The sequence below is a fragment of the Molossus molossus genome, unplaced genomic scaffold, assembly GCF_014108415.1.
Source record: "Molossus molossus isolate mMolMol1 unplaced genomic scaffold, mMolMol1.p scaffold_m16_p_11, whole genome shotgun sequence".
In the NCBI taxonomy this organism is placed as follows: domain Eukaryota; kingdom Metazoa; phylum Chordata; class Mammalia; order Chiroptera; family Molossidae; genus Molossus; species Molossus molossus.
In genome coordinates, this window is record NW_023425346.1 from 90947625 (window position 1) to 90966872 (window position 19248).

General features: G+C 37.7%; 1 protein-coding gene across 10 annotated transcripts in view; it reads right to left on the minus strand.

Moving 5' to 3' along the window:
* Positions 1-4252: 4252 nt before the first annotated feature.
* Positions 4253-19248, minus strand: part of USP37 (ubiquitin specific peptidase 37) — a 78895-nt gene continuing 63899 nt past the window's right edge. For 6 of the 10 annotated variants that reach the window (XM_036253964.1, XM_036253963.1, XM_036253965.1 and 3 more), the window contains 6 exons: positions 14295-14461; positions 11357-11417; positions 7780-7895; positions 5391-5460; positions 4953-5091; positions 4258-4418 (listed from right to left, as the gene is read on the minus strand). In XM_036253964.1, coding sequence (XP_036109857.1) covers positions 4331-4418; positions 4953-5091; positions 5391-5460; positions 7780-7895; positions 11357-11417; positions 14295-14461 — 641 coding nt within the window. In that variant the 3' untranslated portion in view covers positions 4258-4330. Of the gene's footprint in view, positions 4419-4952; positions 5092-5390; positions 5461-7779; positions 7896-11356; positions 11418-14294; positions 14462-19248 lie in introns of those variants that run through there. The other 4 variants (XM_036253962.1, XM_036253960.1, XM_036253969.1 and 1 more) reach the window with 3 other exon arrangements.

Here is a 19248-nt window from a genome sequence, read left to right on the forward strand (position 1 = left end):
GTAGTGGCTCAATTAGGCAAAGTGTAGGAAGTTTACTTCTGTTTTCCTTTCAATTGCATAAACAAACTAACAGGCCAGAGCAGTCAGAGGGAGGGAAACCTGGAGACCAGAGTGTGTGCAACCACATTTGGTCTCTCTTCACACCCTTCCTGTTCTTGAAATACACAAGTTCAGTCAATTGCTCTTTTTTGTTTTGGCATTTGGCCTAACGAACTTGGGTTCTGATCTAGACTCTCAACCCACTCTCTTCTAATGCCAGTGTACACAGCTATTCTTAGAACCTCTGTACTTTAGGAAAACTCCAAAGTTACCAAAATCAATTGCTTATATTCATACCATCACATTTTAAAATTAAAACTTCAAAACCTCAGACATATAACATATGTGGAAAGGAAAACTTACTCATTGTTTATAAATATGATGCAACCAAAGAGACTGCCTGAAGTCTAGTAATCAAAGCATGCCATAAGGAGTCAACGACTGTGGTGAGACACAGCAAAAGAATTCTGTCACACAACTCTCAAGTCCTAACAAACTATAGTTTCCCAACTAAAAATATTTTTTCAGATGTTAATAAGACCTATCAATATTGACAAAATTAGGATTTTGAAGTAATGCATTAGAAAGATGTTGGAGGTCAGAAATCTGGTTTTTGTACACATTTAAAGAGTGTAAAGCAAGATGGGAGGAAAAGGACATAATCTGTTTTTAGGAGACACGTTTATGTGACTTGCTACTGGTACTAGGGTTGGTGATTTTTCTACAACTCTCCACATATATACAAGATCCATATGTAGTTGGAGATCTGTTTCCCCGATTTAAAACAAAACACTATTTAAGGGGGTCATTTAAATCAAACAGGGCAAAACAAAGGCTGGATGACTAAGAGCATCCACTGTGTCATTTCAGAGGACAGAGAAGAGCGAGCAAGAAGAGTAATGTTTTTATTTGTTTTAATATAATCTCTTTTCAGGTCACAAGTGAGTTTATAAATTTTCTTTCTGTATGTTTCCACCCCATCCCCCTATGCTCTCTATACACTCTTAATGCTGAACTATAAGAGACACTGACAAGAATTTCTTTAATTTAGATATTTTCAAACAACTTTCATTATACCACTATATCTATAGCTGTAGCTATATTTATAGTTATATAATGGTAACTGCAGTATGGAAGGATAAGTCAGGAACTTACTTGCTCAGGTTTTAATTCTTAAAGCTTCTTTTTTAGAAGAATTTTACACTGGATCAAAGAGAAAAAGAAATGTGTAGTCTTAATGTTTGCCTCCCAGAGTTAGCTGATATTTAAGTACCACTGCACACTTCTTAAAATGTAAACACATTTACATTTGTTACATCTGCTAATGAATCATTAAATTAGGCCTGAAATGAACAGACCATGGCAAGTAAACAAATAGTTTTTAGAATAAAAATATAAATAGAACAAGTCATCATGGATTTTCTAGCTTGCTGAAACAAAACGCATGAGTGTACACATACCCATAAATATATTGCCCATAAAACAGTCTATCTTTTCACAGGCTTAAAGTATAGTCATGGCCACTAAAGTGACAAGAGAGAGCATCTAGCCACATGCAACTTGTCAATTTCCATTAGCACAGCCAATATGAATCGACAAATTAGAATTTTATGTTTAGTTTTCCCTTCCAAAAAGATTCCAATTAAGATCAGCTGTGTGCAGAACTAAGTGCTTGCTGTCAAGTTTTAATTCAATGTCATTTAGAGTAATGCAACCACATGTGGTATTTTCAGTTGGAAAGTAAGTTATTTATTATGCAGGCTGCCTGGGACTGAAGCACTCTGTCCCTATTTAAATTGTCCCTTCCTGGCCCAACATACCAAATGCCCTACTCCCACTTTCTGAGCAAAATGATCATACTGAACAAAAAATATTATCTACTTGTAATTTTTAAATATATACTTCAGCTCAAGACAAAACAAAAACCCCACCAACATGGTTCAGATAAAATCTCCACCTATAGTCATTAATCCTTCACTAAACCAAAATAAGAAAGTAACTTTGTAAAAGGGCTAATAGTTCAAAGAGTGAAGGGAAAAAGACCGACCAGGCCACAACAATGAACTATCAAGGAAAATTCAGCAAGAGAACTCATCTACCCCAATAACCTGTATTCATTTAACTAATGAGTCCTGCCCAAGACATGAAGATCAAATCAAACTAGGCTTCTGAGCCAAAAGTACTTCTAAACCATTAATCATACACAAGCTATGTTTTGAAAAGCAAGTCAACGAGGGTACTTCATGGGCAATCTAGGCGTATGACATTATTTCTAATTTTTTAAAAAGGCCCTAATGTACCCCTCACTTCAACTCATTCCCAATCAGTTTTAATGGCACCTCTCAAATACAGACATAGGGAAGAGAAATAATAAATAGCTAAAGAATCTGATCACCACTTCACTTGTATGAGAAAACCAGTTATTTTCAAGGAAAACAAAACAAAACAAAACAAAAATAGGCTCCCCAGTAGAAATAAAACAAAACATAAAAAGCTAGTTTTTAAAACAAATATTCTTCTCGGCTCTATACTACTCCTGCATATCCTATCACCATACCATCTGAAACATTCACTAGAGTAATATCTCAGTAAATGGTAGGAGGCAAAGCTTTTATCAGTAGTTAAGCAAAAGTGCCGGGGCCGCTTACAATCCAAAGATTCAAAATTTTAGAAGAGGCTACTATGTCAGAACACATCCAAGTTTCAAGAGTGGGGCTGGAGCTCTCTTAAGGCAATTTTCCAGAAAAGATGTTGCGTCTTCTATGATAATTAACTTCACTGTTTTCTCCCCTTGAATACGTGATATGGTTTTGTTCCTACCTCAAAACAGGAGAGTAATCTTCTTGTTTTACAATAAAAACAAGAAGAGAATAAAGAAAAGAAAAGAAAAAAAAAAGATTGAAGGTTTCATATTGTTATACTTAACTCTGAATGATCCTAATGATCCCTGGGCTCACAAAATTATTTTTGGGACAATTCTACTCTGAAACTCATTCTTTATGTGGTTTCACAAGCTGCTTAAACAAGCTGATTATATCAGCTGAGTGACTAATGCAGCAATTAATGTTGTACTCATTAAACCTCAACTCCAAGCACCTAAAAAGTAAGATACTTTATGCACCTTTTTTATGTGTTAGTTCTTGGGATTACCTAAACCAATCACCTTTTAATTTCCACCCTGTTTTGAGGGCAAAGTCAGACAGCAAATGGTTAAATGTTCAAGCTTTAGCCTATAGTTCGTGTACTTATTTCACACCTGTAGTAGGGCTTTTAGCTTTAGTGATTCAGACTTTCGGCTTTTCACACAAGAATAGTCCTCTTGACCTCTCTGTTTGAGAGAGATGCTAGCATTCTTCCTTATCCCTAATTCTTGCTGGGGAGTCCCAATTGGGACAATATTATTTTCCTACCTCTTAAAGATTTGCTTGAACTCTGTTAGGATAATGCTTGCTCCATAAAAGAATGATACAGAAAAAAAAAAAATTCTATCTTTACCACCATAATATAGATGATATACAATGAACATACTGTGTGAATGAATCTCTTTAAAGAAAATACAAAGTATATAATGAATACCAAATGTGGGACCTTAACACATTCTGAGCACCAACAATCCTTTTCTTGGGACTGCATGTAAACAGCAAAAGCATTACAAACCCATGAATCAATTTTTTAATAAAAGCCCCCCAAGTCAGGTGGCAGAAATGCCCCTCTTTTGCAAGGAGGACAAACTGTCATTAGTGTAACATGAAGAGCTGGTTTTCCAGTGAATTTTACTAAGAGGAAACACACATGAAAGATTACAGACTTGAGTGAAACTACTCAAGGAACATAAAAACTAAATGTCAACTGATATGTATATTTGCACACATTTCTCAGGTGAATGGACTCCTTGATAAATTCATTTCTTTTCCAAACTGCTGTGCTACTAATTTTGAGCAGGCATACTCTGGTGGCTTATCCTAACTCTTTAAGGCTCCATTCATTCCACATATATGTGTGTATGTACATATATATATATTTACAACAAGTATTTCTAATACAAAAGGAAGTGCTACTTTTGTAGGAGAAAAAGAGAATAATCAGCTATAGAGGGGAGACCAAAGTTTCCATAAAACAATTAGCATGGAGCATTCTGCATAATTGCAATTTTCGTCTTTTGGTTTGGCCCTGAGCTGTTTGTTGCTCCCGCAGCAAGTAGAGTTCTAAATTCTCCTCAGGCAGAGGAAGGTAAGGTGGGTGACAGTAAGGAGAATATGCAGTGCACACTGCCAACCTAGGAGTCTGTTCCTCACAAGGTCTGACGAGTGGGCTTCCCCACTTCCATGCTGAGTGCCTGAGAGTTCTTTTCTGTTTCCAGCAGCTCATCAAAGATCTCCCTTAAAATAAAACAAACAAAAAATAAGCATTTCACTGAGTAAAGCCAAAGAGTAGATAAGAAAATAGATACTGATAAAGCCTGCATAATCCCATTTGGTGCCTAAATTTTATTAAATAAGCAGCTCATTTATTTGATCACCATCTTAACCCCAAGTACTGATTTTCTGAGAACACTAGGAGGCAGGAGGCTGGTAAGAGCCAACTTGCACAAAAATGCTATGTAGTTTCCATCGATATAACTCAGACCTTCTAGCTGATACAACTAGAAGACCAAAAAAGTTTATGATAAGACAGCTTCTATCATAAAACAATCTCAAGCTCCATACATAGATGCTACTGTGTGATGAGTAATAACCGTTGAATTAAGAGAGAAAATATTTTGGATTTATAAGGAAATAAGACATGAACCCTAAGCAAAGATAATTGGCTGATCATTTTTGGTTTTGTTAAGTGATGGGAACATTTTATTTAAGGAAGAAGAAAGAGTTGGGTGATTTTTAGCCTATGGCTTCAGATCTGGAAAAGTTTCTTACTTGTGCATATAAAAGAAGATGTAACCACTCCGATCCCGATCACTCTGCACGGATGCCTCTTGGATTTTAGACACCTCTAGGTCATTGTAAGTAAACCACGCCTGCTTCTTAATGTCATAAACATCACTAATATAATGACCTGAAATAAGTGAAATGTTAAAATTGAAGCTTGTAAAAAATTTTTGCATTTTTCTCAGGTATAGGAAATTTCAGAAAGAAACTTCATCCACTTCACTCCCACAAAAGTTTCTAAAAACCAAGTATAAATATTTAAGGGAGAAATATACTATACTAGGACTACTTCCTGACAAAAGATTTCAACATTTTTCTTGATGCATTCAACTTAACACCTCACAAAGCTAGGCACAGAGCAACCTAATAAGGAGTAAATGCTGGTTACGTCATTTATAAAATGCTGAAATAAATTTGTCCCTTTACCTGAAGAAGAAGTGCTACCAATGTGACTGACAACACTGATGAGCCGATAGGAATGAGGAAGGTATCCTGTCTGGAAAACAGAAGTGGGCATGATTTTTAACTCCTCATCTGAATAAAAAGCAAAACACTAAATTTAAATTTATTATCAAAGTTGGCTAAGTGTTAGTGTTTATGCAGATTCAATAAAATATCCAGTAGTTGATATTGTTCATATGCTTTGACTCAAGAATTCTACTCCCAACTAAGAATGTATCCTAAAAAAACAATTAAAGCCTGGCTGGTGTGGCTCAGTGGTTGAGCACTGACCCATGCACCAAGAGGTCGCCGGTTCGATTCTCAGTCAGGGCACATGCCCAGGTTGTGGGCCTGACCCCCAGTAGGGGGCATGCAGGAGGCAGCCAATTGATGTTCTCTCTCATCATTGTCTCTGTCTCTCTCTCCCTCTCATGTCCTCTTTCTCTAAAATCCATAAAGAAAAATTATCTTAAAAAAATAATTAAAAATATATGTATAAAATTATTTACTGTATTACTATTTTTTTTACATATTTTTTTGCATTTATCATCAGATAGAGTGGGAAGGAGAGGGAGATAGAGAGAGAGGGAGAGAGAAACATCAACGTGAGAGAGACACATCGAGTGATTGCCACCCATACAACCCCAACTGTGGCCAGAGACAAACCGCAACCGAGGCACATGCCCTTAGCAGGAACCGAACCCAGACTCTCTGGTCTACAGCCCGATGCTCTAACCACTTAGCAAACTGGCCAAGGTACTGTAGTGGTATCTTTAATAACAAAAAGCTGGGACATTAGGCCCAATAACAGTTTGTTAGTGATATAACAACTCAGTACAATACGATTCAGTTATTCTTATTTTTTTAATTTAATTTAATTTTTTGGTACATGCCCCTAGTGGGAACCAAACCCGGGACTCTTTGGTCCACAGGCCGACACTCCAACCGCTAAGGCAAACCAGCCAGGGCCTATTCAGTTATTTTAAAAAATCATGTGGGTTGTCCGGCCTGTGTGGCTCAGTGGTTCAGTGTCGACTCTGCACCAAGAGGTCGCTGGTTTAATTCCCGATCAGGATGCATGCCCAGGTTGTGGGCCCGATCCTCAGTTGGGGGCATGCAGGAGGCAGTTAATAGAGGTTCTCTCTCATCAATGTTTCTATCTCTCTCTTCCTCTTACTTCCTCTCTCTCTAAAGTCAATAAAGGGGAAAAAAAGCATGTGGGCCATCAACTTATTAACTTGTTTTTCAAAACCACATAAATGCACATACTAACCATAGGTCTATGGAAAAAGTATGCTAATGGTTAAGTACTGAAAAATAGAAAGAAAAAAATGAAGAGTTGCTGTACGTGTTATAGGTGAACATTTACATTTTAAGTGAAATACTTCTGAAAGTGCTATTAAAATATTATTAGTACAAAACAAAACAAAACTGAAAAGAGATATTCCTGCACTGAGGTAGCACTATTAGATACAATTTTGGGAACAAATATAGCTATATATAAACCAGAAACCAGTAAAATATTCATAAACTTTGATGTAATAATTTACTCCTGGGGATTTAGAGAAAAAAATTCTAAATATAGACAACACTACAATCTTACACAGTTTCTCAATGTATTATTTTTTACAGTGAAGAAACAAACAATGAGATGAACCAAAGAACTTATATGCATGTATGCATAACCAAAGGACATAGACAACAATGCTGGGGAATGGGGGGTGGGATGGGGAGGAGGGTAAAATAAAACAAATAAACAAAGAAAACAGAAACAACGTAAATGTTCAATATTGGCTAAAATAAAACAGTATATTCATTGGAGGGAATATAGCACAGCCATTAAAAATAAAATGCTTATAAATATTTAGTCTTTAACAAGCAGGATAAAACTGTACTTATATTATGGCTTTTAAAAAGCACAGCTGGGGGTATAGGGATGACAAAAGAATATGGTTAAATGCTAACAGGACCATGGGATCCTGAGTAATTAAACTACAAAAAATTTAGAAAATGGGAAGAATGCAATTATTTAAAGAAAAGAAAAATAAAAGACTCCATTGGATTCTGGTTAACATTATTAATTACACAGTTTTTATAGTTCTGGTAGATCTAAAGGTGATTTTATATATATGACTTTGAAAGCCATGTTACTCAGTTATTACCTAACTGCACATGTAAGGTGGTCAGGATGTATTTCTGTTTTTGTTCCATTTTGTTTTGAATCTTGTTAAGAAATGAGGGGGAAAGGACAAGAGAAAGTGAAGACCATTTGATGGCTGACAAAGGGGCAGAAATGAAGCTGCAATGGAAACTGACAGCAGGGCCCGTGATGTCATACTGAGCAGTGCTCCTCAGGGGACAGAACGTCACCTACCTCAGCATTTCTCTTCAGTTCCTCAGCTTCGGCTTCAGTGTACTCCATATCTAAAACATCCTCATTCCCAGAGTCCTCATCAGAACCCAGTGAATCCAGAAAAGAGTTGTTAAACTCTGAAGAACATAAAGACAGAGTCTTGTAAATTCTCTTGAAATAGACATAAAGAGAAGATTAGGAAGAAAAAAATAGCTTGAGTACACACTTTATCATCCTAGGAGAACATAACACATATTATTATTAGGGTTCTAATTTACCCAGCCCACTCTGGGGACCTACAATTCAAGTACCAGGCATCGGTAAAAGAAATGCTCCTTTTCCTTTTAAATATATTTATATAAAAGGGACATAACTCACATAAGGAATAAAACTAAAGAGAAGAATATAATTCTAAAGATAATCCAATTTGCCCGGCTGGTGTGGCTCAGTGGCTGAGCATCCACCCATGCACCAAGAGGTTGTTGGTTCGATTCCTAGTCAGGTCACATGCCCAGATTGTGGGCTAAATCCCTAGTGGGGGGCAGGAGGTGGCCAATCGATGTTCTCTCTCATTGATGCTTCTATCTCTCTTTCCCTTTCTCTCTAAAATCAATAAAGAAAAAAAAACCCACCAATTTTATTAAAATCTATATTATATAAACCATTTTGAAATATATGGTGCATATAAGCAAATGTAATTATCTCACAGAAAAGAGATCATAAAATAGTCAATATCCTTTCATTCTCTTAATTTTAAATTATTTTTTTGAAATTCAACAAAAATAAAGGAAATTCAACCTTTAACTCCTAAACTTCACCTAAAAATACGTCATACAAACAAATCCAAGATCCATTTTTTTAATTTAATAACGTGCTTCCACTGGAAGAACCCATCTTTTAAAATGTTTTTATTACTGATTTTTTTAGAGAGAGGAAGGGAGAGAAACACCGACACGAGAGAGAAATATTCTGCACGCCTGCTACTGGGCATCGAGCCCACAACCCGGGAATGTGCCCCTACCAGGAATCAAACTGGGACCTCTCACTCCATGGGACAACCCTCAATCCACTGAGCCACACCGGCTGGGCCAAGTATTCTTATACTTGGCTTTCAGAACTCTGGCAGCTACATCTTTTACCTCTATGCAAAGGCAAGATATTAGAAAACCCTTCTTTAGGAATCTGACCAGTTCAAAAGGATACAATATTTTTTTCTTTTTTCTATAAAAAAATTTTTTTTTTCTTTATTGATTTTAGAGAAAGAGGAAGGGAGAAGGAGAGAGAGATGGAAACATTGCTGAGAGAGAACATCTACTGATTGCCTCCTGCATACCCCTCACTGGGGATCTGGCCCACAACCCGGGCATATGCCCTGACTGAGAATCAAACCAGCAACCTCCTAGTGTATGGGTCGATGTTCAACCACTGAGCCACACTGGCTAGGCCTAAAATGATAAAATATTAACATCATCCTCTAAATAGTCCCATCCTGTAAAACTCAAAAGTTGACTAGCCCTAGTTATTCATGTGTTCAGAGTATGCAATCACCTTTCTAGTTCCCTGTTTCTAACCATGAGCTAACAGTCAAGGATTATTAGATATATGAGGAAAGCCTCTAACAAGCAATATAAAGACCATAATAAACACACAGGACAGAGAAATCTGGAGACTCTATTCTGCGAGAGTAAACTTGAAATAAACAAATGAACTGTATTTAATATCCTTGGAGAATTGAGATGGTGTTGTTTCCATGAACCAAACCAAACCAAACCAAACCAAACACAAAATTATGAAAAAGGAACATTCACAAAACAAATCCGTTTTTAAAAATTAGAAATACAGAAATAAAACACTCAAAAGAAATTTCAGAGTTGGAGATAAAATTGGACAACCTACCCAGAGAGTAGAGTAAAATGACAAAAAAGATGAAAAACTGAAGAAAAGATGAGAAAATCTAAAGGACTATACTAGGAAGTCCGGATAATAGGAGTTTCAAAAGAGAAGGGAGGAAATCAGTGAAAATTTCTTAGAATTCAAGAAAAAAAGTTTCTAGATTAAAATGATTCATCAAGTGCCCTACAAAAAGGATGAAACAGACCCACATCAAGGCGCATCACTGTGAAGCTTCATCACAGCAAAGACTAAGAGAAGATGCTACTAGTTTTCAGAGAAAAAAGAGGTCACATCAGGATAAAGAATGAATGGCTTTTTAGACAATTCATACAGCAACCCTGCAACCAGGACTTCTCCCATTGCCCAGGAGCATGAAGTTGGCAGGAAACACTACTTTCACAATGACTGCAAATCTGGAACTCTATATTTAACCAGGCTATAAATAAAATACTAGAGTAGAATAAAACTTGCAATGTTTTGAGAAAAAAAAAATCTAAGTCATCTCTCTTCCTTTTCAAGAAAACTACTGGGGGTGCTCTCTATGAAAGCACAAGTAGACCAAGAATGAGGAAAAGTGAGATATAGGAAATGGGAGATTCAAACAGAGGAAACAATCAGGGAATTCCCAGAAGAATGATTAGGGAGATATCAGGATGTAGAGGGCAACCAGTACAGATTGGGGCATTAGGACTCAGCACAGCCATCATCACTACCATAGTACCATCTTTTAACCAGAGGACAGAATGCCTGGGTGAACTTAGCTTGAATTCTTATTTGTAATGGTCTTAACCATGTCCCAATCAAATTCTTGCTCTTTCCTCCATGTCATGGTGTCTAGACCAGCCTAGAACATTCAGTTTGCACCATCAAAATGTTCTGCTTTGATCTATTTCTGAGAGTTGGAGGAAGACCACAATAATCTTAGAAATAGAAAATACAGAGTTAGCTCACTTCCTGTGACTACATGTCCCTGTGGACTTGCAGCACCTGGTTCATATATTAGTTCTGCCAAATGCAATGACTAGGGTGAACCATATGCTTCTGAATACTCACTCATAACTGCCTACTGATATCCCCAGAGTAACTCCTGTAAATTCATGGGGAAACTGAAGCCACCTTAACTTTTCCCAGGAGTCTTAACAGTGAGAGTACTGCTCATTCATATAAATGGATTACAGACGGTCCTTGCTAATAATTTAATTTTTTCAAAATTAAAAAAAATATATTGTTTAAGGATATGGATATAGTAAATACTGTTTATATACATATATTAATTGATTTTTTAGAGTGAGGAAGGGAGAGAGAGATATACATCAATGTGTGAGACATACGTAAATTGGCTGTCTCCTGCATGCCTCCTACTGGGGATGGAGCCCGAAACCTGGGCACGTGGCCTGAATGGAAATTGAACTGGGACCTCTCAGTCCACGGGACGACGCTCAATCCACTGAGCCACACTGGCTGGGCTGTAAATACTATTTTTTAAGAAAAGCAAGCTACTAATAAATATAAATGTTAGAATAGTGGTTTCCTCTGGGAGGGAGGAGGAAGTTAGGGTTTCTAGGTAACTTTTAAGGTTCTATTTCTTTACCTGGTAGGTGTTCAAATTTGTTACTGTTATTAAAAATAACAAACACATTTTACATGCTCTTCTCTATGTGATACATTTCACCATTAAAAAAGGTAATTAAAATAATCTCCACACCTTGAAGACTTAACTCTGTAGCTCTTTTGAGGTCATCATCTTCTTTCTGTTCCCAAGCCTCCTAAAGGGACAAGAACAAAGCTAAAGTACTTTCAGAGGTACTGATTAAACTTAGTTATTGAGTATAATATCAGTTGCTCTAGAAGTATTTGCTAATAATATTTTCCATAATTTTATGGATGTTTGGAATATGACCTATTGAAGGATGTAGAGAAGTTCTTTACTTTTTCCTACACTGTCCTCCTAAAATACAACCTCGGAGATTAAAAAAGCTTAAATGCTATCTCTTCTAGTTAGTGACATTTGGCTTGCCAACCAAAAGCCAGTCAATGTGACATTGTGATATAATCTCCTTTCTTCCTACATGTATAAAATACCCATCATATAGCAGATACTTAGCAAATTGCTCTTTTCTCTCCCCTGATGTACAGTATTTGCAAATTTCCATGGTGTAAGTACTCCCACCATGGCCAATTTTAAATAACCAAAATGATGCTGAATGCAGAGCTGGAAAGAGGTGGTATAGTTGGCTCTCCTGAGCTGACAGTAAGCTGGCTCTAGCACACCACTGACTTGAAGTCTATGACAGCAGGATAAACACTATTTCCACAAGATATTATTCATAGACTTCTATTTTTGTTCTTGCTGAAGAAACCAAGACACATAATAGATGTTTGGTAAATACTAAAGGAATGCTGTTGACTGTTACTTTTCTAATACATCTGAGGTTCTCTTAGAAAAATTAGTAGTAACTTTGAAAATGTCTCAACTAGAGGACTAATTATAAAAAGAAATAGGAAAATTTTGACTTACAAAAAAATTTCCCTCTCATGTTCAGAGAAAAGATAATTTACAAACAATGCATGAATAAAGAAAAAACATCATTTAAGCAGAATTATTTTATACTTTCTTCAATTCTACACTTGTTTTTAAAGTTACTAAAGTATATGAGAATCTTAGAATTAGCTACTCTGCATTATAATACTGGGAGCAATAAATACTGTGCTCAAGAAAGCATCAGATATTTTCTAAGAGGAAGTAAGATTACTTAAACTTATCCAAGTATATAAAATTTATGCTGAAACCAGGAAGAGATTCTTTTAGTTATTAACAGAATGATGCAGGTATACCAAACTAAAGAAACTTCATCTTATAATCCTACCCTCACATCTGAGAAAAATACAGCATGGAGCAAAAGAAAGTTTACAGTTGTGAGTACTCAAAACACAGAGTTTATTTTTGTATCAGTATTTATTAATTATATTACTTCTCATATAAACAACTGTGAACCTCTTCTGACCCACCCTGTGAGTTTTAACTGGGTCAGCTAACAAAAAATACTGTAAGATGCTACTATTAAGAAATCAAACCTTGCTCAGTTGGTTGGAGCATCGTACTGTACACCAGAAGGTTGTGGGTTTGATTCCTGATCAGGCACATACCTAGGTTTCGAGTTCCATCCCTGGTCAGGGTGCATAAAGGAGGCAACTGATCAATGTTTCTCTCTCACATTGATGTTTTTTTCTCTTTCTCTAAAAATATCAACAAACATATCCTCGAATGAGGATTAGATAAAAAAAAGAAATGATATCTTGGTCTTTTACATTAAAGTAAGTTTTCTAAAACAAATGACCACTATATATTCTTTGTAAAATTGTTTGACATAGATACATCTTGATGATAAGGTAGATTGGTAGGTACTTCTTACAAATAAAAAGGTATAGAAGAGCTGGTTCTGAAATGGTTTTCAAGTAGCAGTTCTCAACCTTGGCTACACATTAGAATCAACGGACAAAGTAAAAAAAAAATAATAAAAATAAATAAATCCTTATAATTTTTTTAATTTTAAAAGAAAACTAAGATGTCTAGTTCCCCAGACCACAGCCCAGATCAATTACACCAGAATTTCTGAGTGGCAGAACAAGCCAGGCATCAGTATTCTTATAACCTCCCCAGGTAATATCAATGTGCAATTAAGCTTGAGACCCACTGTTTTAGAGAAATTAGATTTCTTTTAAAAAATATATTTTTAATGATTTTTAGAGAGAGAGGAAGGGAGAGGAACACAGAGAAGCATCAATGTGAGAGCACAACATTAACTGTTTGCACTCCCCCCATGGCAGATCAAGCCCGCAACCCAGGCATGTGCCCTGACCGGGAATTGAAAGAAACCTTTTGGTGCACAGGACAACACCCTACCAAATTTGATTTCTTAATTTCATTGTTTGTAAACACTAAAACTGCATTCATTCTAGGGAGTTTTTGTAAATTTTTATTACTAACATGACCTGGATTGCACAGGATTAGAAAAGCATGAAAACATCACCTTTTAGTCAGATACCTTGATGACTGCAACAGTGCAAATCAGCCAGCTTTGGCAAATATAAGCATAAAGAACTAAAAATTAAAGAATAGATTACTACATAAAGAAGATAAATGTTAGTCTACGACTAAAATCTAAGTTTCAGATAATATTCCTAAGATTTTAATGTTCAAATAATTCACAGGAAAGGACTCACATTGTGAGAAAACGACCAAAACAAATACAATGCCTTGAAATATTAATGAAAAACTCATGGTGTTATACTGGCTGTTTCTACAATTTGTAAAATAAGGTTGGATTGGGATAATCTCTTATAACCCATCTTGCTTTACCATGCAATGAATTACTGTAATGGGAGGTAACCAACAATATACTTCGTGGCATTTGGATTTTCAAAAACAGAAAAAAAAGCTATCAATGTTTCCATGTCAAACCCAATGCAAAGCCCCAAAGAAGTTTATATTGTTTGTTTTGATGTATTAACAATGTATCCAAAGCACATATAATGCCTGAAATATAGTAAGTGCTTAACACATATTAGTTATTATTATTATTATTATTACTATTATATTTCTTGGAAAAGAGAGGGATGGAGAAAGTAGCAAAGTATCTTACTTGCTCCTGGAGACTCTGGGCCAAGGCCTGCTGAAGCTCTTGCTCTTCCCTTTCACGGTCCATATCATACTGCTGAAGCCAATCAACCTCTCCTTGAGATCCTTCTGGGGTTTTGTTTTCTTTATTCTCATCACAGTCTTTAGTTATCTCAGTAAAACTGGCTGGATCTGAGGAAGCAGAACATAACATAATTGGGAAATCACCTCTAATAAACTGAAATATCTGGACTATAGTGACATCTACTGTTCACAGTAAGTTACCCCAACCTCATAGCTTGCTTGGGACACACAATTTCATTTTATTACACCTAGACTAGGGTTTCTTAATCTCAGAACTATTGATATTTTGGATGGAACAATTTTTTGTTGTTGGGGTGGGAGGCTGTCCTGTGCATTGCAGAATGTTTAGCAACATCTCTGGCCTCTACCTACCTGATGCCAGTACCACTCCCTTTCCCAGTTGTGACAACCAAAAATAGCTAATAATGAGATTTTCCCATTTATTACAATGAATGTTTTCACATTAATAATCAAATAAGCCTTGTACATAATCTGAATCAAGAGTTCCAAAAATATGTAAGAAACATCTCATGTAACACACAAGTATACGAAAACATCTATGTTTAGAACATTCATCTAGGGAGATAAGAACAAATTAATCATTCATTTCTTTTTGTTCCTTCTCAGTCTCTAGACTATGGCTAATGGGAATAAACAGTATGGTCAAGATTTTGTTCTGGTTATTTGAATTGTGAGAGCAACAATATAATTTTTTTTTAAATGAAGCATTTATCTTTAATTGATTTTTATACAAGGAGGAAGGGAGAAAGAAAGGGAAGGAGAGAGACAGAGAGAGAGACATCGATGTGAGAGAAACACATTTGATCAGCTGCCCCCTGCATGTGCCCCGATTGAGGATCAAACCCAAAACCTAGGTACAAAACCTAGGTATATGCCCTGACCAGGAACTGAACCACGGCCTTCCAGTACACAGGACACACTCCAACCAAGTGAGCCACAATGGCCAGGGCTCATTACAATTTTTAATATTGGGGAGAAGAGGATTCTTCCTATCTATCTATCTATCTATCTATCTATCTATCTAAAAGCAAAAATTCTCACCTTAGCAAGTTAAGAAAATTCCTGTATTAAGAAAAATCCAAAAGCCCTGGCCTGTTTGGCTCAGCGGTTGGAGCATTGGCCTGCGGACCAGAGAGTCCCAGGTTCGGTTCCCGCTAGCGGCACGTACCAAAAAAACTAACAGATCAAGAAGAATTACCTTTATAAGTTTGTTTTATATAGATTGTTTTAAAATTAGTATATTCTCTTTATCTTCCCCTGATCTGTATTTAAAAAAATTTTTATTTATTTTATTTTTATTATTTTTAATCCTCATCTGAGGATATTTTTTTATTTTTTGTTCAGATAGAATGGGAGGGAGAGAGAGGAAGGGAGAGAGAGAAACATTGACGTGAAAGTGACACATCGAGTGGTTGCCACCCCGCACAACCCAACCGGGGCCGGGGACAAACTGCAACCAAGGTACGTGCCCTTCGCGAGAACCGAACCCGGGTCTCTCTGAACCGCAGGCTAATCTGCTCTAACTGTTGAGCCAAACCAGCCAGGGCTTTTTTTTTTTTTTTTTTTTTATCCTCACCCGAGGATATTTTTCCATTTTTTGTACAGATAGAGTGGGAGGGAGAGAGAGAGAGAAACATCGACGTGAAGGGACACATCGAGAGGCTGCCACCCGCACGACCAACCAGGGCCGGGGACAAACTGCAACCGGAGTACGTGCCCTTAGCGGGAACCGAACCCGGGTCTCTCCAGACCGCAGGCCGACACTCTAACCGCTGAGCCAAACTGGCCAGGGCCAGGGCAAATTTTTTCTTTATTGATTTTAGAGAGGAAGGGAGAGGGAGAGAGACAGAAACATCAATGAGAGAGAACATCGACTGGCTGCCTCCTGCATGCTCCCCACTGGGGATTTGGCCCACAACCTGGGCATGAATCAAACCAGCGACTTCCTGGTGCATGGGTCAAAGCTCAACTACTGAGCCACACGGGCCAAATGTATTTTAACCATTTAAATGACAGATACTTTTCTATAGCATAGACAACTCTGAGGCTTATAGAATCTTGGTTTTAGATTCTGTGTCAGCAGCTAGTCATTATTTTTTAATTGTACTGAATTACTGACTAAATATTTACCACTAAAAGTAACTCAATATTCATTAAAAGAGGAAAAGAAGCCCTGGTCAGTTGGCTCAGCAGTTAGAGCGTCAGCCTGCGGTCCAGAGAGACCCAGGTTCAGTTCCCGCTAAGGGCTTGTACCTCGGTTGCAGTTTGTCCACGGCCAATGGTTGGTCGTGCGGGGGGCAGTCACTTGATGTGTCCCTTTCACGCTGATGTTTCCCTCTCTCTCTCTCTCTCTCTCTCCCTCCCACTCTTATCTGAACAAAAAATGGAAAAAAAGGTCCTCAGGTGAGGATTAAAAAAAAAAAAAAGAGGAAAAGAAACTCAGTGTATATTAAGTAGAAAAAGCAGTATGATACCAATGAAAAAAAAGTATACTAGAGATGACAATGCCTTCTTCCTATCCTCCATTCTGGGAGAAACAATAATATCCAATATAGCCTGGGAGAGGCAGCTCTGAAGCCTTCGTGAGCCTGCCTGACCCTGCCCATCCTTTTGGCCTTAACTTACTGGACCACAAATAAATATTTGCATCAACCAATCAGATTATTTCAGAACTGATACATTCAATGTTAGATGATGTTGAGCATTTCAAGGGGAAGAAAGATTTAGGAGTTGAGGCTACTATTTTAGGGCATAAGATGAGTATTACTACTTTTAAAAAAGGTGACAGAGGTACAATTTTTCTTAACCAATACTTTTCAGCATTCAATGTACCAACGTACCTCACACAATCCTGAAATTACACTAGCAATTTAATCCATGTGATAGAAAACAAATCAAGAAAGTTCACACTGAGATGCTAAAATTAATAGATATTTGTCTTTACAAGATTATCAGATGGATACAAAAACTACTTAAAATCTAAGGGAACAAATACAATCATGAAATTATATACACCTTTTTTCCTCAATCCTCACCCAAGGATATTTTCCCACTGATTTTTAAATTTATTATTATTTTTTAGTCCTCACCTGAGGATACTGTTCTATTTATCTTCAGATAGAGTGGGAAGGAGAGGAAGGGAGAGAGAGGGAGAGAGAGAGAGAGAAAGAAACATCAATGTGAGAGACACATCGACTGGCTGCCTCCTGCACGACTGGGACCAGGGCTGGGGATGAACCACTACCTAGGTACGTGCCCTTGGCTGGAATCAAACCCGTGACTCACTGGTCCATGGGCCGTCGCTCTAACTGCTGAGCCACATCGGCCAGGGCTCAAATATAATTCTTTACCAAATACTTGTTTGCTTAAAATTATTCAATAGCTTCCTAGGGCTTTTGAAATAAAAGTCCAAACTCCTAAACTGTTGACTGCATAATTATCTAGTCCATGTAAAAACTGGTGATTGCATAACTCTCTAGTCACATCTCTTGCTTTTCCCCTCAACACTATGTTCCAGTCATAAAGCTCATTTTGAACCTTTTTTTTGGATCTACTAACTTGCCATGACCTTTTTCGTATCTGGGCCTTTGCACACACTCTTCCCCCTGGCTAGTGTCTGGAGATGGTGAAACCTTACTTAGCCAGTATTCCTGCCCCTCCTAATTCATGAGACAGCAATCGCTTTGGTCTCAAATATTTATTGGGAAATCTATTATGTGCCTGACACTGTTGTAGAAGCTAGGGATATAGTGATAATTAAGGCAAGAGGGCCCTTGTGTTTAAGGAGCTTAAGTGCAAAGGCTCTCAAATGAGAATGAGCTTTTTAGTATATGTGAGGGACACAAGAGAGAATGTTGGCATGGCTAAAAGAGTAGAGTGAAAGAGGGGGAGAGTGGGGATAGCCTAAGTAAGAAACTTGGATTAAGTGTAATGGGAAGCCACAATAGTTTGTGTGCGTTTTTTTTAAATCCTCACCCGAAGATAGTTTTCCATTTATTTTCAGACAGAGTGGGAGGGAGAGAGAGATAGAGAAACACTGATTTGAGAGCGACACATTGATGGGTTGTGCCATGTACAACCCCGACCAGGGCTGGGGACCTAACCACAACCAAGGTACAAGCCCTTGACCAGAATCCAACCAGAGGCTCTTTGGTCCATGGGTGGACACTCTAACCGCTGAGCCAAACTGGTTAGGGCCACAATAAGTTTTTTTTTTTTTTTTATCCTCACCCGAGGACATTTTTCCATTTTTGTTCAGGTAGAGTGGGAAGGAGAGAGAGGAACAGAGAGAGAGAGAGAAACATCGACGTGAAAGGGACACATCGAGTGGCTGCCACCCACACGACCAACCAGGGCCGGGGACAAACTGCAACTGAGGTACGTGCCCTTAGCGGGAACCGATCCCGGGTCCCTCTGGACCGCAGGCTGACGCTCTAACCGCTGAGCCAAACTGGCCAGGGCTAAGTTTTTTTTTTTTTAAATCCTCACCTGAGGACATTTTTGCATTTATCTTCAGACAGAGTGGGAGGGAGAGAGGGAGGAAGAGAGAGAGAGAAACACTGATATGAGAGAGACACATTGACTGGTTGCCACCCACACGACCCCAACTGGAGCTGGGGACAAACTGCAACCGAGGTATGTGCCCTTAGCGGGAACTGAACCAGGGTCTCTCTGGTACGTGGGCCGATGCTCTAACCACTGAGCTAAATTGGCCACGGCCACAATAAGTTTTAAACAGAAAAGTGACAGTGAGGTTTATGCTTCAGAAAGATTACTTTGGCAGCTCTGTTTATGAAAGAAGGACTTTTGGGGGCAACAGTGGAGGAAAAGACATTGGAAATCAGATGTGGTGGCCCAGGAGAGAGATGGAAGAC